The sequence below is a fragment of the Odocoileus virginianus genome, chromosome 16 (genome assembly GCF_023699985.2).
Source record: "Odocoileus virginianus isolate 20LAN1187 ecotype Illinois chromosome 16, Ovbor_1.2, whole genome shotgun sequence".
In the NCBI taxonomy this organism is placed as follows: Eukaryota; Metazoa; Chordata; class Mammalia; order Artiodactyla; family Cervidae; genus Odocoileus; species Odocoileus virginianus.
In genome coordinates, this window is record NC_069689.1 from 2592505 (window position 1) to 2611177 (window position 18673).

At 36.3% G+C, this 18673-nt stretch overlaps 1 protein-coding gene across 5 annotated transcripts in view; it reads left to right on the forward strand.

Annotated features, from left to right (window-relative positions):
* Positions 1–18673, forward strand: part of SCAPER (S-phase cyclin A associated protein in the ER) — a 400938-nt gene that overhangs the window by 36132 nt on the left and 346133 nt on the right. For 4 of the 5 annotated variants that reach the window (XM_020886983.2, XM_020886986.2, XM_020886987.2 and 1 more), the window contains exon 4: positions 5685–5755. The exons of the other annotated variant lie outside the window; for it this stretch is intronic. In XM_020886983.2, the coding sequence (XP_020742642.2) occupies positions 5685–5755 (71 nt within the window). The remainder of the gene's footprint in view (positions 1–5684; positions 5756–18673) is intronic. 5 annotated transcript variants of the gene reach the window in all.

Sequence of the window (18673 nt, forward strand, 5' to 3'; positions counted from 1 at the left end):
TTTTTTTTAAGTTATAGGAGATTTAGGTTTTTTTTTTTTAAATTAAATCCTTCTTATAGGTTTAAAAAATTCATTGTGTTTACTGTGATTAGATACAAGTTGATGTAATGATTTAGAAAATAAAGCGTATTTCTTTTAGTTCTCATTATTATTTGAACTAGAAAAAGTGTCTTTTCTCTTCAGTCTGTTCAGTTCAATGTGAGCATCACCTAGATCCTGGAGATCTAGAAGGTTGAAGAGGGGGTGCTGGAAACAGGATGTTGGAGTGTGCCAAAGTAGACCTCACTTTGAAACTTTCTGAAGGCTTTTAGGATAGGATAGGATAGGTGGCCTTGGATTTGTATGATTTTTTTTTTTCCTGGTTAGATTTAGTTATGTATTTTAGGAGGGAAACTCTGGGAGATGGTGAAGGACAGAGAAACCTGGAGTGCTGCAGTCTGTTGGGTTGCAAAGAGTCGGACACAACTGAACCACTGAACAACAGCTACAAAAATTACATTGTGTTCTTTTCATTGCATCCTAGGAGCACATGGTGTTGGTTTAGCTTGTTGCTAGTGATGTCAGCTTTAGTCACTTGGTTAAGGTTGTTTTGCCCAAGTTTCTCTGCTGTTAAGTAACAAATTATTTCTTATGTAGTTAGTAATTTGTGGTAAGATAGTTTTAGAATATGTAAATACCCTGTTTCTCATGAGATAGTCTACCCACTGCTTTTGGCTTCCTTTGATAATTCTCTGTTTAATAAGTTGCTGCTCTCATGGTTACAAAGTGGTGATGTGCTCCTTTATTGTTAGTTGACATTCTAGTGTAAGGAAAAGCTTTCCTTATCCCCCTTTGTATTTAAAAAGCATTTTAATGTATTTTGGAAAGCTTTTATAGACTCATGGCTTCTTAGTTAATGAATTATAATCCATCACTCTTGTTTTGAGGGTTAATTTTTTTCTAGATTTGTCTAGTTGAAGATCTGTTAAGCTGGCTCATTTCTACTTGCCATATTCTTTCTCTCTCAGAATATCCTTACACAATGGGATGTTTCAAGCTATATAAGAATTCACCTAAGTTTATATCTTTATTTATTTTATGTTTGTGTTTTTTACACTTTAATTTTACTTAAATTTTAGTTAAAATCTTATTTTAAAATTTATTTTATCTTTTTACATTTATAACTTTAATCCATTTGCAGTTTATTCTTTTATATATTGATCTAATTTTATCTTTTTCAACATGGGTAACAAGTTGTCTCAGGATCACTTACTGTAAAGTCTGTCTTTGCTGTAGTTGCTTGAGATATCACTTTTATTGTGGATTGAATTTTCATATGTACTTACATTCTTTTCTACTATTTATCTCATTCATGTGTGAGTGCCACACTATTTTAATTATATAGACATTATGGTATTTAAAAATATCTGCTTGGACCAATCCTTCCTTAGTAGCGTCTCATTGTCAGTCTTCCTAGATATTTTTAGAGAGCAGTTATTTTGAATCACAAAAACTATTAAATAGAAGGGAAGTTAAATTTTTCTTTTTAAATTTAGCTCCGTACTAGTTAAAAATCTTCCTATGGAACTTACTGTTACTTCATTTCTTTGATCGAAAAATATGGCAACGTTATTTAGTACAAAAGTAGCAGGAAACCTAAAAATATGTTATGGTTGCTCTGTGTTATAATTTTATGAAGTTTTATCTTCTCAAAGTAATATGAAGGTGTTGTTATTATTAAAATGGCTTCTACTCAAAAAATTAAAAGGAAAGAGAATATAATAATGAATCCTATATCATTATATCTATGTATATCCTGATACTGCATGTAAGTATATAAAAAATTGGCCAGTACAATTTTAAAGCTTCGTTTATGCTTATTGCAAGATAATGAAAATAAGAGCATAGAGAACTAGGAACTTTCTGAATATCTATAATAATGACAAGGGAATAATGTTAATATCATAATTTTTAATAAGGATTATTTTATATTGTTAAAATGTTGCTACTTACAGAATAATCTTTATTTTTGCTTTTAAAAAAACAGCTTATTCTTTTATGACTATATGCAGATATTTCTGAGGCTAATAATTCAATTTTTAAAAGTTTTCTTCTGTTCTTTGTTTTATTCCTGTTTCCTTTGGCACTTGTTTTAAGCTGATTATTCTACTGGATATTCTAAAAAGCCTTCTGGTACATTCTTCTCTATGATGAAAGGATGAATAAACAACTGCGTAGGGGAGTAAAGAGTTCTCTGCCTCTAACCCTGGTAGAACAGTGAGACAGGCCCACTGATGTGCAGATAAAGTGTTAGGAGGTGTTATGGCTCACTTCATTCTTACTGTTTCAGCTGTCCTGGCTCAAAATTATTTTGCAGAAGGGAAAGTTATTCTGTTGTACATCACAGAATTTTACTTCTGTTTTGGAATAACTCTCAAGAATAGAATGATTATGAAATAGTAGTGTCTTTCTTAAAAAGAGCAAGTGAGAAAGCTCTGTCTAACTGCAAAAATACAAAAGAACCGAGACTCTCCTTTTTCAAAATGAAACTGTATTTCATAAATCAGATAAATTAAAACAGAAAATACTGAGTTTTTATTTTTTACTTAATTTATTTTTAAATGAAACAAAGATGAATATTTTTAATGATAAAAGGTACAATCCACAAAGAAGATAGGTGTCATAAACCATCAGAAACAAGATACATAAAGCAAAAATCAGAAGAACTATAAGGGAAAAGATAAATATACATATAATCATAGTGAGACATATTAACATTTCTCTGAGAATATTTTGTCAAATACAAAAAAATAAGAATAGGAGCATCTTAAATTATGTAATTAATACTTTATAATAGGTTTCTATTTGTATTAATTTATATTAATCTTATATCCTCTACAAATATCTTTAAAATTTAGTATCTCATACATTGTAGTTAGATGTCCATAGAACATTTAGAAAAACTGACAAAAAGGTACACATTACTAAATTTCAAAAAGTAGAATTCTTTTTTTGTGTGTGATTCAGTTATACATATACACATATATTATTTCTGAAATTATTTTCCATTATAAGTTACAAGATACAGAATATAGTTCCCTGTGAAATTGAAAGTCACTGAGTCATGTCCAACTCTTTGCAACCCCATGGACTGTAGCCCACCAGGCTCCTCTGTCCATGGAATTCTCCAGGCAAGAATATTGGAGTGGGTTGCCATTTCCTTCTCCAGGGTAACTTCCCGACCCAGGGATCGAACCCCAGTCTCCTGCATTACAGGCAGATTCTTTACTGTCTGAACCACCAGGGAAGCCCTGTGCTATATAGTAAACCTTTGTTGCTTGTTGCATATCTAATTTTTAAATTAGAAATCTATCATTCTATTTGCACTAAGTCAAACAAGTGATGAAGGTGAAAAAGAGTGAAAACGCTGGCTTAAAACTCAACATTCAAAAAACTAAGATCATGGCATCTGGTCCCCTCACTTCATGGCAAATAGATCAAGAAACGTTGGAAACAATGACAGACTTTATTTTCCTGGGCTCTGCAGATCACTGTGGATGGTGACTGCAGCCATGAAATTAAAAGACGCTTCTTCTTTGGAAGAAAGTCTATGAGAAACCTAGACAGCATGTTAAAAAGCAGAGACATCATTTTGCCAGCAAAGGTCCATCTAGTCAAGGCTGTGGTTTTCCTCGTAGTCATGTATAGATGTGAGAGTTGGACCATAAAGAAGGCTGAGTGCTGAAGAATTGGATGTTTTCAAACTGTGGTATTGGAGGAGACTCTTGAGAATCCCTTGGACTGCAGGCAGACCAAACTAGTCAATCCTAAAGGAAGTCAGTCCTGAATATTCATTGGAAGGACTGACGCTGAAGCTGAAGCTCTAATACTTTGGCCACCTGATGTGAAGAGCTGATTTGTTAGAAAAGACCCTGATGCTGGGAAAGATAGAAGGCAGCAGGAGAAGAGGACAACAAGGATGAGATGGTTGGATGACATCACCGACTCAATGGACATGAGTTTGCGCAAACTCCAGGAGATGTTGAAGGACAGGGAAGCCTGGCGTGCTGCAGTCCATGGGGCCGCAAAGAGTCGGACACGACTGAGCAACTGAACAGCAAAAACAAGTGGAATCAAAATATCACAAATTTTTTGTTAGGCAAAAATTCCTAAGTTTTCTAAAATATATATTATGCATATTATTTATATAAGAGCTTTTCTACTACACTTGATAAAGGCTTCAGAAAGCATTAAAAAAAAAGAGATGGAGAAATTGGAAAATGTAAACTAAATGAAATGGGAGCACTGAATATGAAATATAAAAAGTGAAGCAAACTAGATAAAAGTAAAAAATCCTCATATAGTCCAGTTGTTTAGAAACACATCTGGAGCTCTGGTGAAGGAAAAACAATACCTGGGCATTTGTATTTTTCAAAAAATTACAAGATAATCTGATATGCATCTGGATTTTAAAAAGCGATTACAGGTTTTTCTATTAAATGGTAGTTTTGGTGATAAAGAATTCTATTATTTTTCCATTTACCAATCATTATACAATGGTATTAAGTGAGTAATAATTACATAATCACAATAATGAAAGATATTTATCAGTTTTCAAAATCAATAGCCAGACAAAAAAATAAAAGATAATTACAGTTGCTCGCTGTAATGGAAACATGATTAACCTAACAATATAAAATAATTACATACAATTGGGAGGTCAAGCAAGTCACCAGGAAATACTGAGTTTTTAAATGGTAAAAAATGTATTCTTAATTTTATTGTTAAAATAAAATTTGATTTCAAAAAGTATTTTCAAAAGTGTTGTATGTAAGTTGAAGGGTATCACTCATTTTGACTTTGTTTTTAAATTGTCAGACTGTCTGATTTTTTTCCTGTTCTAAGAAAGCCAGTCAATTAAAACAGTCTCTGGTACCTTGGAAATTTGTTTTTTATTATATCTGTAGTTCATGTTGGCCAGTTCAGTTCAGTTGCTCAGTCGTGTCTGACTCTTTGCAACCTGATGTACTGCAGCACACCAGGCCTCCCTCTCCATTGCTGGAGTTTACTGAAACTCATGTCCGTTGAGTCGGTGATGTCATCCAACCATCTCATCCTCTGTCGTCCCCTTCTCCTCCCTCCTTCAGTCTTTCCCAGCATCAGGGTCTTTTCCAATGAGTCAGTCCTTCACATCAGGTGGCCAGAGTATTGGAGTTTCAGCTTCAACATCAGTCCTTCCAATGAACACTCAGAACTGATCTTTAGGATGGACTGGTTGGATCTCCTTGTAGTCCATGGGGACTCTCAAGAGTCTTCTTCAACACCACAGTTCAAAAGCATCAATTCTTTGGCGCTCGGCTTTCTTTATAGTTTGACTCTCACATCCATACATGACTACTGGAAAAATCATAGCTTTGACTAGACGGACCTTTGTTGGCAAAGTAATCTCTGCTTTTTAATATGCTGTCTAGGTTGGTCATAACTTTCCTTCCAAGGAGTAAGTGTCTTTTAATTTCATGGCTGCAGTCACCATCTGCAGTGATTTTGGAGCCCCCCAAAATAAAGTCTGCCACTCTTTCCATCATATATAGATTATTCTGTGGTCTGTGGAAGGGGATTAGGTGTTAGTATGCCTGGAAGATTTGCATAGCTCAGTTTTATATTATCTATTTGTTGATCTATATATTTATCTATTTTGCCTTAAGGAAAATCTAAATGTCAAACTGGTGGAAAATCAAAGAGGACAATTCAAGGCACTCATAAAACAGCAAAACAGGTACAGCATATATAACTTTATTTTTTTGTTTTTAATTTCAGTTATAAATCTACTTTTTCAGAATTTGGAGATTATGTTTTATCTTCATATAAAAATTTAATGTAACAACTTTTATTTAACAAATGTGTACAGCATGTTATATGTCTAACTTGTACTAAATACTTTACATAGATTAATTTGCTGCTTATAACAGCCCTTTGATGTTATAGGCATTATTATTATCTTCATTTACAAATGAGGAAACTGAGGTAGAGAGAGTTTATGTAACTTACTAGTATGTAACACAGCCAAGATTTGAACCCGTTCCACCAGTTTCTCCATTTTACACTCTTAACTCCTCTGTGGCACATTCCATATTTGTGAGTTCTTCTATGATCTGTTTTCTCAGTATAATGCTGCCTTTCAATTGTAGGATAATCAAGATGTATTGAATCTAAAATTTTTCAAATAATTCTACTAGAATCTTAGAACACAAGCCTACCTTATTTTAAAAAATGTTTTCGCATATTTGTAGGTAACTTTGTAATCTATAGGTTTTTTCTCTGAACTTTTCATACAATTTTAGTTTGATGTTATCAAATATACCAATATGTATTATGTAAACCAAAAACTATGCATAAGGAAAACATGGACTTATAATCAAGGTGGCATTGTGAGTCCATAAAATATTCTCTACTTCTCACACACAAGAGGCATAAATGATAAAATATTTTTTTTAGTGTGTGATATTCAGCAGCTAATTTCCACAAGGTTTTTTTCTTTTTTTTTTTAATTTATTTTTAAATTTGCTTTACCATATTGAGTTGGTTTCTGCCATACAACATTTTTTTTTTAATTAAAGAGACAAAAGATTTTCAAAAATAAAATAAAAATTCCAGTGGATCGGGAGTAAAACAAACAAAAATGTTCACAGGTAAATGAAGTTGGGGACACACACTTACTGGACAAGTCCTATGGGATAAGAAAGGCTGAAACACCCTGACTGTAGTGGGAAAACAGATCCAGACTCATGGTATAAAACTTTAGGTTTGTGCAATATTCTGCACTAGGAGACAAAGAATGCTACAATCTGCCTGGGGTTGTGGCCTGTGATAATTGACATCTGAAGCAATAAAAGAGAATGGCCCTCTGGCTCATGACTAAGTCTGCTATATTCTTGAAGGGTGAGAGCTTTAAGTCCCCAATAAAAGACCTCTGAAGGTGGGACCATGGTGGGCCAGATGATGGTAGCCGTAAAACTAGTACACATGTAGTGAGCGTGAGCAAAGTGAAAAACTAAAGTAAAAGAAACAAATGCAAAATAAGGTTGCAAAATAAAATATAAGATATAAACAACACATTCCACAAATGAGAGATGAGTTAATGAAAAAAGGTCACTTTTTAACAGTCTTTATGTATTAATTAATTTTTGGCTATGCTGGGTCTTCATTGCTATGTGGGCTTTTCTCTAGTTATGGCCAGTGGGAGCTGCTCTCTAGTGTGTGTGTGGGCTTCTTATTGCAGTGACCTCTCTTGTTACAGAGCACAGGCTCTGGAGCACATGGGCTTCAGTAGTTTTGGGCTCTGGAGCATGGGCTAAATATATAAAGCCCGTGTGGCACACAGGCTTAGTTGCTCCGAGTCACACGGATCTTCCCTGAACAGGGATTGAACCCATGTCTCCTGCGTTGCCAGGTGGATTCTTTACTACTGAGCCATCAGGGAAGGCCCAAAAGGTCATTTTTTGAAAGAGGATGTTCAAATAAATGTTTAAATTCCTCAAAGGAAAGATGAAATAAAAAAAGGAAAATTCTGAAGTAAAAGATGGATGTTAATTTTGAACATTTATAGATAAAAGTGAACATTTTAGAAATGAAAATGTCAGTGAAAAATTTTAAAACCTACAATTAGTAAGAATAAATGATATATTGAAAAAAGAAATTAAAGAGAGAATTTGAGGATTTAGAACATATCTCAGAGAACTGAAGAGATGGAAAATAGGAAAGAGAAATTGAGAAATTCTAACATATGCCTTCTAGGACTTTTGAAATAGAGGATGAATAGTGGGCATGCAGTATTTGGAGAAGATACTGTTGACATTTTCCTTACTTTGAGTTCTCAAGAGGGTAACTGTAGAGCTAAGCAGGCTATGTAAAAATAGATTTATACTTAGATACATTGTAGAGAAGGGCTGTGGTAAAGAACCCACCGGATCCCCTGGAGGAAGAAATGGCAACCCACTCCAGTATACTTGCCTGGAGAATCTCATGGACAGAAAGAATTGCACAGAGTCAAACATGACTGAGCAACTTAGCCTGCATGCATGTTCTAGAGAACCCGCAAAATATTAGAGTTAAGGATAAAACTCTTAAAACCCCAGAAAGTAAACAAAACCACAGAGGAATAACAGTAACCCTTGTTATGAACAAAAGAAGAATGGAGCAATATCTGCAGTCATAAGGTGAAATAACTTTTAGTCCAGAATTCTGTGCCCATTCAAATGATAATTCACGTGCAAGAGTGAAATAAAGCCATTTTAAGATGTACAAATGCCAAGGGTTTGCCACCTACAGACCGTTAATGAAAGGACTATTAAAGATATACTTCAGCAAAGAAGAAAGGTAACCTGGAGAAGGGAGCTAGATAAAAAGGTAGCTGTAAAATATGTCAGTAAATCTCATTAACTATTGATGTTTTAAAAAAACACTCACACAGTTAAATTTAGAAAGGTGGAGCTACAATCTTAAACAATATTAAGACATAGAAGATAGATTGTAGGAGTTTGGAGGGAAGTTAGTGTGATAAAATCCTTGTCTTCTTTAAGAAGGAGTCTTTGTTTAAGGCTAGCTACTAAAGGAAGAAAACAAGTGGGCACAATTTCCAAATAAACAGAGGGAAAGAGAAAGTGAATAAACCAAAGCTTACCCACTCCAGTATTCTTGGGCTTCCCTGGTGTCTCAGATGGTAACGAATCTTTTTGCAATGTACGAGACCTGGGTTCGATTCCTGGGCTGGGACAATCACCTGGAGAAGGGAGTGGCTACCAGCTCCAGTAATCTTGCCTGGAGAATTCCATGGACTATATAGTCATTGGGTTGCAAAGAGTCAGACAGGGTTGAGTGACTTTAACTTTCAACTAAATAGAAGACAAGGGAAAGAAAAAAAAAGAGGAAAAAATCATAGTAAGTGAAAACACCAAAGATAGTGGTACATATTAAATATAAATATTTTAGCAAGCATAATACATGTAAACTGATTAAATTCAGTTCCTAAAAGTCAAGATGGTTGAATTAAACCTCTCATTTTAAAGTGAATTATATACTGCTTAATTTAAGATTGCTGGGAGAAATATCAATAACCTCAGATATGCAGATGACACTACCCTTATGGCCAAAAGCAAAGAGGAACTGAAGAGTCTCTTGATGAAGGTGAAAGAGGAGAGTGAAAAAGCTGGCTTCAAACTCAACATTCAAAATACTAATAAGATCATGGCATCTGGTCCCATCACTTCATGGCAACTAGATGAGGAAACAATGGAAACAGTGACAGACTTTATTTTATTGGGCTCCGCATATCACTGTGGATGGTGACTGCAGCCAGGAAATTAAAAGACGCTTGCTCCTTGGAAGAAAAGCTATGACAAACCTAGACAGCATGTTAAAAAGCAGAGACATTACTTTGCCGACAAAGGTCCGTGTAGTTAAAGCTTTGGTTTTTCCAGTAGTTGTGTATGGATGTGAGTTGGACCCTAAAGAAGGCTGAGCACCGAAGAATTGATGCTTTCGAATTGTGATGTTGGAAAAGACTCTTGAGAGTCTTTTGGACAGCAAGGAGATCAAAGCAGTCAATCCTAAAAGAAGTCAACCCTGAGTATTCATTGGAAGGACTGATGCTGAAAGTGAAGCCCAATACTTTGGCCACCTGATGCGAAGAGGTGAGTCATTAGAAAAGACCCTGATGCTGGGAAAGATTGAAGGCAGGAGGAGAAGGAGACGACAGAGGACGAGATGATTGTATGTCATTACCGACTCAATGGACATGCGTTTGAGCAAGCTTCAGGAGATGGTGAAGGAAAGGGAAGCCTGGCATGCTGCAGTCCATGGGATCGCAGAGGGTCAGACACGACTGAGTAACTGAGCACCAGCAAATATACTGCTTATAAGAGACACATTTAAAATGTCAAGGAAAGTTTTGAAACAGAAAAAAATCCAGGCAAAATACTTTATGCTTTAGATGTACTCTAAAGCTAGAATAGTAGTATTTATATCAAACCAGGTGAAATTCAACATGAAAAGCATTGATAACAGAAAGAAGGAAATTATATAATGGTAAAATGAATAATCATGCAAGGAGTATAAAAGTACAAATCTTTTAGGTACCTAACAGCATAGGCTTGAAATATTTAAAGCACAATCTAATAGAATTACAAGGGGGAAAGTTGAATTCGTGATCATAGTGGTAAATATTAATATCCTTTACTCAGAAGCTGATAGATCAGACAGAAAAAATGGCAAGAATATACAATTATGCTTGAGCTCATATAAATAAATATATGTATGGGTATGTGTGTATGTATATTCATTGGCACTCAAATAGTGTACACAAAACATATGCAAAAATTGATCACTTTCCTAGATTATAAAGAAGTCTCAGTAAATTGAAGTCAGACAAGAGTGTAGAATCTAGACACAACCTGTTCTCTGACTATAATGCAATTAAATTACAAATAAAATATAAGACTATTTTCACATAAAAAATAAATTATTGATGGGCTAAAGAACAAATGAGAAAATAAAAAATTTAAATTATCTGGAAGGATATATTTATGACATTGAATTATAAGAAGCTTTCTCTGATAAGAAAGCATAATTCATGGATATATTAAAATTTATATACTAAAAAACTTAAGATGAGCCTGACTGGGAGAAGATACAATATATGAAGACTTTATAAAAGCTAAAATTCATCAGTAAAAGGACAAATAACCCAATAAAAGATGGGGGAAACTTGAATAGCCTGTAAACCTATGAAAAGATGCTCAGTTTCAGTAGTTATCAGGGAAACATCTCTGCATTACTCATGAAATTCTACCACTTTGCCCTCTAGAAGTAGGTTTATCATCAGCAAAATTTTCTTTGTTCCTCTTTTCTCTGAACATTCCCTTTACTTTCTTGTTCTAGCTAAATGCTAACTCATGCGTGGGGATACTGCTTCTTCCACAGTTGTTTTAAGTAGTAGTTGTTTCCCTCCCACCTCACCCCCACAGCACTCCTACCTCTGATCCTAGAGGTAGGTTATGTTTCCTGCTTCTTCCTCACTGGTATTTCAGTCAGGCTTTCTCCCATCTCCTAAAACTCCTCATATTTGAAGCACGTGCCATCAGGCTATGCCACCTGCTCCCCCTTCTTGTTGCAGCACTTAGGTAGAGTCCAGGTCACTTCTCCTTATTCCTTGAAGGTATAATTTTCAGGCTCAGTGTGCACGCTCTACCATTTGCCCTCCTTTAAATTTCTTATATTTCTTTCCTCCAGTGGTTTTGTCTTCTCATTCCTATGGTCTTGCCTTATTCTCACTAGCGGTGACTCTCCTTCTAGGATCTCAGTCTCAGCCATCCCTCTTCTACCTGTCATCTTTCTTTCTTCCTTTTTCTCTCTGATCATGTGATTCTAATAATTCTTTGCAGTCTATAGATTCCTTGCAATATGTAATTTACTGATCCTACCACCCTTTCATTATGCCTTATACTCCACATAAGGGAAACAGTATAATGTTTTCCATATAGGGCAAACAGTAGAATGGGAAAGACTAGAGATCGCTTCAAGAAAGTCAGAGATACCATGGGAACATTTCATGCAAAGATGGGCACAATAAAAGACGGAAATGTTATGGACTTAACAGAAACAGAAGAGATTAAGAAGAGGTGGCAAGAATAAACAGAAGAACTATACAAAAAATATCTTCATGACCCAGATAACCACAATGGTATGATCACTCACCTAGAGCCAAATATCCTGGAATGCGAAATCAAGTGGGCCTAAGGAAGCATCACTATAAACAAGCCTAGCGGAGGTGATGGAATTCCAAATGAGCTATTACAAATACTAAAAGATGAGGCTGTGAAAGTGCTGCACTCAATATGCCAGCAAATTTGGAAAACTCAGCAGTGGCCATAGGACTGGAAAAGGCCAGTTTTCATTCCAATCCCAAAGAAAGGCAATCCCAAAGAATGTTCAAACTACTGTTCAATTGCACTCATCTCACACGGTAGCAAAGTAATGCTCAAAATTCTCCAAGCCGGGCTTCAACAGTACATGAACCATGAACTTCCAGATGTTCAAGCTGGATTTAGAAAAGGCAGAAGAACCAGAGATCAAATTGCCAACATCTGTTGGATCATCAAAAAAGCAAGCGTTTCAGAAAAACATCTACTTTTGCTTTATTGACTACACCAAAGCCTTTGACTGTGTGGATCACAACAAACTGTGGAAAATTCTTAAAGAGATGGGAATACCAGACCACTTGACCTGAAAAATCTTTGTATAGGTCAAGAAGCAAGAGTTCGAACTGGATATAGAACAACAGACTGATTCCAAATCAGAAAAGGAGTACGTCAAAGCTGTATATTGTCACCCTGTTTATTTAACTTCTATGCAGAGTACATCATGTGAAATGCTGGGGTAGATGAAGCACAAGCTGGAATCAAGATTGCCAGGAGAAATATCAGTAACCTCAGATATGCGGATGATACCACCTTTATGGCAGAAGAAGAACTGAAGAGCCTCTCGATGGAAGTGAAAGAGGAGACTGAAAAAAGTTGGCTTAAAACTCAATATTCAGAAAATGAAGATCATGGCGTCTGGTCCCATCACTTCATGGCAAATAGATGGGGAAACGATGGAAACAGTGAGAGACTTTATTTTGGGCGGCTCCAAAATCACTGCAGATGGCGACTGCAGCCACAAAATTAAAAGACGCTTGCTCCTTGGAAGAAATGCTTTGACAATCCTAGACATCATATTAAAATTAGAGACATTACTTTGCCTTCAAAGCTATGGTTTTTCCAGTAGTCATGTATGGATGTGAGAGGTGGACTATAAAGAAAGCTGAGCGCTGAAGAATTGATGCTTTTGAACTGTGGTATTGGAGAAGATTCTTGAGAGTCGCTTGGACTGCAAGGAGATCCAACCAGTCCATCCTAAAGGAAATCAGTCCTGAATATTCATTGGAAGGATTGATGCTGAAGCTGAAACTCCAATACTTTGGCCACCTGATGCGAAGAACTGACTCATTGGAAAAGACCCTGATGCTGGGAAAGATTGAAGGCAGGAGGAGAAGGGGATGACAGAGGATGAGATGGTTGGATGGCATCACTGATGCAATGGAAATGAGTTTGAGTTAGCTCTGAGAGTTGGTGATGGACAGGGAAACCTGGCGTGCTGTGGTCCATGGGGTCGCAAAAGAGTCGGACATGACTGAGCGACTGAACTGAACTGATTACTTCATATGGCCACACTTTCCTGGAAATCCACCTGAGATTCTGTGGTTTGCCTGTCATAATTATGTTCTTGCATATTCTCCCGACTGTCTGGCTACCCTGTCCCTTAGTAGTTCATGTTTGACAGAGCTGTCCTCATTATAGCCACCTTTATATGTATTCTGCTCTGCACTCATGCATTTGAATGTAGCTGGAGAAAAGTATCAATTATGTTGAATAGGCTCTTTTGACCTTTATGACCACTCTCCCGATATGGCTAATTCTGTCCCCAAATCCTATTTCATGTCCCTCATTATTCATTACTCTCCACATGCCATGGGCATTAAAAGGGGATAATAAAAGAATACTATGAAGAACCCTTTGTCACAGATAACCAGGACTAAATGAACTGATTGTTTGAAAGACAGAATCTATAAAAACTCACTCAAGATGAAATAGACACTCTGAATAAATATAAATCTGTTAAGGAGATTAAGTCAATAATTGATAACCTTCCAAAACAGAAAGTACCAGGCTGAGATGGATTCATTGTTGAATTCTACCAAGCATTTTAGGAAGACATTATATAAATTCTCTACAATCCATTTTAGTGGGCAGAAGCAGAGGGAATACTTCCTAACTCATTTTATGAGACTGACATTAACACTAAAACCAGACAAAGACATGACAAGAAAACTTCAGACCAATGATTCTCATGAACATAGATATAAAAATCCTCAACAAAATATTAGCAAGTCATATTCGACAATATTTAAAAAGAATGGCACCATGAGCAAGTGGAATTTATCCCAAATGTGCAAGGTTGGTTTGTCATTTGAAAATAAATCAATGGAATTCATCACAGCAACAGGCTAAAAAAGAAAAATCCTGTTATTATATCAACAGGTGCAAGAAAAAAAAGTTTGACTAAATTCTCCAACTATAAGACTAGGAATAGAGGGGAACTTCCTCAACTTAATTAAAGAACAAAACCCTGCAGCTAACATGATGCTAATGAGAGAAACTAGAAGCTTTCCCATTAAGGTCAGTTACGAGGAATTGCTTTTCAACATTGTGATAGAAGTTCTAGTTCATGCAATAATACAAGACAAGGGAATACAAGGTAAACAGATTGGGAAGGAAGAAACAAAACTGTCTTTGTTCATAGATGACATGATCATCTATGTAAGAAATCTCAAAGAGTCAACCAAAAAACTCCTCTATTACTAGTAATTGATTATAGAAGGTTGCAAGATACAAGATTAACATACTTGCTTTAACATCAGTTGCTTTCTTGTGTACCACCAATGAGTAAGTGGTATTTGAAATTAAATACATAGTATCACTTTATATCAGCACTCCTCAAAATTAAATAGGTAGGTATAAGTTTAACAGAATATACAGAAGATTTATATGAGGAAAATGATAAAACTTTGATGAGTGAAATTAAAGCACTAAATAAATGAAGAGATGTTCCATGTTCATGAATAGGAAGACTCAATATTGTCAGGATATCATTTCTTTCCATTTTGAAGAATATAGTCAATGCAATCCCAGCAACTTATTTTATAGATATCAGTAAAATTCTTCTGATGTGTATATGGCAAAGCAAAAGACACAGAATAGGCATCACAGTATTGAAGGAGAAGAACAAAATTGGAAGACTGACACCAACCAACTGCAAGACTTAAATAAAGCCACAATAATCAAGGCAGGGTGATATTGGAGAAGAAGAGACAAATAGATATATGGAACAGAATAGAAATAATAGTCATAATATGACCCACATAGTAGTCAACTGACCTTTGACAAAAGAGCAAAGCCAATACAGTGATGCAAAAATAGTCTTTTCAACAAATAGTGCTGGAACAACTGGACATTTATATGAAAAAAAAAAAAAAAAGAATCCAGACACAGACCTTACATTCTTCACAAAAAATTAACTCAAAATGAACCATTGACTTTAAAGGTAGAAGTGTAAAACTCCTAGTTGATAACATTGGAGAAAACCTAAAAGACCTTGGGTATGGTAATAACTTTAGGTACAGTAACAAAGGCATAATTCCTGAAAGAAATAATTGATAAGCTGGATTTCATTAAAATTAAAAACTTCTGCAAAAGATGATGTCAAAAGATTGAGAAGATAAGTCACAGACTTGGGAGAATGTGTTTGGAAAAAGACACCCTATAAAAGATGTCCAATAACATCCGGTAACATGAGGTAACTGTTATCCAAAATATACAAAGAACTCTTAACTCAACAGTAAGAAACAACCTGATTGAAAAATGAGCTGAAGACCTTAACAACCAACTCACCAAAGAGGATGTACCGATAGCATGTGAAAAGGTATACCACATCATTTGCTATCAGGGGAATGCAAATTAAAACAATGAGCTACCATCACACACCTATTAGAATGACCAAAATTGGGAACTCTGACAACTCCAATTGCCGGTGAGGATGAAGAGCCATAGAAACTCTCATTCAATACTGGTGAGAATTCAGAGTGAGAATTCAGCCACTTGGGAATACAGTTTGGCAGTTTCTTACAAAAGTAAATATACTCTTACCTTGTGATTCAACAGTCATGCCTTTGGTATAGATGAAGATGAGTTGAAAACTTACGTCTAAACCAAAACATATACATGGGTTTATAGCAGCCTTCTTTATAATTGGCAAAACTTGGAAGCAACTAAAATGTTATTCAGTAGGTGAATGGATAAATAAACCATGGTGCATCTAGACAATGGAATATTATTCAGCTCTAGAAAGAAATGATCTATCAAGCCATGAAAAGACTTAGAGGAAATTAATTGTGTATTATTAAGGAAAAGAAGCCAATCTGAAAACGTTACATACCATATGATTCCAACCTTAAGATGTTTTGGAAAAGACGAAATATGGAGACAGTAAAAAGATCAGTTGTTGCCAGATGTTTAGGTCCATAGATTCTGTCAGATTACCAGGGGGAGTTGACAAGAGTTATAAGAGAGGGAAGTGAGAAATCTCAGTTTTCTCCTTCCCCTTTCCCTCTTTTTTTTCTTTTCTTTCTTCCTTGTTTTCTCTCAAAAGTGATTGATTAAATTAGTATATAGCATTTGTTATTTTGAATTTTATTTAAAACATGAAGTTCAGTTGTGTTTAGCTTTTTCCAAAAGTTTAGATTGCTTTATCTTCTGTTGCATGTCTTGGAAACAGGCACAGTAAGCCATAGCAATGAGATCAGTTCAGTCACTCAGTCGTGTCCAACTCTTTGCAGCTCCATGAACTACAGCACGCCAGGCTTCCCTGTCCTGTCCTGTCCATCACCAACTCCTGGGGCCTACTCAGACTCAAGTCCATCACATTGGTGATGTCATCCAACCATCTCATCCTCTGTCGTCCCCTTCTCCCGCCTTCAATCTTTCCCAGCCTCAGGGTCTTTTCCAGTGAGTCGGTTCTTCGCATCAGGTGGCCAAAGCACTGGAGTTTTAGCTTCAGCATCAGTCCTTCCAATGAATATTCAGGACTGATTTCCTTTAGGATGGACTTGTTGGATCTCCTTGCAGTCCAGGAGGCTCTCAAGAGTCTTCTCCAACACCACAGTTCAAAAGCATCAATTCTCTGGTGCTCAGCTTTCTTTATAGTCCACCTCTCATATCCATACGTGACTACTGGAAAAACCATAGCTTTGACTAGACAGACCTTTGTGGGTAAAGTAATGTCTCTGCTTTTTAATATGCTGTCTAGGATTGTCATAGCTTTTCTTCCAACGAACAAGCATCTTTTAATTTCATGGCTGCAGTCACCATCTGCAGTGATTTTGGAGTCCAAAACAATAAAGTCTCTCTCTGTTTCCATTGTTTCCCCATCTGTTTGCCATGAAGTGATGGGACCAGATGCCATGATCTTAGTTTTCTGAATGTTGAGCTTTAAGCCAACTTTTTCACTCTTCTCTTTCACTTCCATCGAGAGGCTCTTTAGTTCTTTGCTTTCTTCCATGAGGGTGATGTCATCTGCATATCTGAGGTTACTGATATTCCTCCTAGCAATCTTGATTTCAGCTTGTGCTTCATCCAGCCCAGCATTTCTCATGATGTACTCTGCATATAAGTTAAATAAGCAGGGTGACAATACACAGCTTTGACGTACTCCTTTCCTGATTGGGAACCCATCTGTTTTTCCATGTCTGGTTCTAACTCTTGCTTCTTGACCTGCATACAGATTTCTCAGGAGGCAGGTCAGATGGTCTGGTATTCTCATCTCTTTGAGAATTATCCACAATTTGTTGTGATCCACACAGTCAAAGGCTTTGGTGTAGTCAAAGCAGAAAGTAGATGTTTTTCAGTAAAGCAGACGTAGATGTTTTTCTGGAACTCTCTTACTTTTTCGATGATCCAGCAGATGTTGCCAAGAAAATGGTTACCTAATTTTGAGTCTTGGCTTTGTCTCTTAGTGTGAGACTTTGGGTTTATCATTTAATTTAGCTACACTTAAGTTTTCTCCTGTAAAAAATGGAGCTAATAGTTGTAACTATGTTAGGCTTCCCTGGCGGCTCAGTGGTAAAGAATCTGCCTGCTAAAGCAGGATTCAATCCTGCTGGGTTCAATCCCTGGTCCGGAAAGGTCCCACATGTCTTGGGGCAGCTAAGCCTGGGCATGACAGCTATTGAAACTGTACCCAGAGCCTGGGAGCTGCAGCTGCTGAAGCTCTCGTGCCTAGAGCCCGTGTCCTGCAGCAAGAGAAGCCACCACGGTGAGAAGCCTGCACACCGCAACTAGAGAGTGACCTCTGCTTGTCACAACTAGAGAGAAGCCCAGCAAGCAATGAAGACCCAGCACAGCCGGTAAATAAGTTAATAAAAAATAGTAGCTATGATAAAAATTACTTCAAAGATTAAATGAAATATAGCTATATGGAAAGCACTTAACACAATGCCTGGCACATAGCAAGCATGCCATGAATGTTAAGTGCTGCTGCAGTTATTATTATCACTGCTATTATTTTTATCAGTGGTTGGTAAAGAACCCTATATTTTGAAACTTTATACAGACTTATCAGACAATTTAACATGTCTCTTCTACCTTTCTTCAGAAGTTTGGCAATTTTGCCATTGGTTTATTCACATTTTTCCTTGAGCATATTTCTTTTCCTCTTTATCTTTCCCCCTCTAATCATAGCTAACATTTTATGGGTGCTTACTGTGGGCTAGGTGCTTTGTGAAGCGCTGTGAACAGTGAAGCAGAAGTTGGAAGTCTAGGTTCTGGTCCCAGTTCTGTCATTCAGGCTTTTCACTGGGTCAAAAAATTGAATCTTACTAAGCCTTAGTTTTATCATGTACAAAATAGGGATAATAATATTTGTCCTGTCTTTATATTAATACTTTGTTTTGAACATTAAGTGATATGTTCTCAAGAGGGTGGGGCAGATTGAGAGAGCAGCATTGCCGTATGTACACTGCGATGTGTGAAATAGCTAGCGAGCG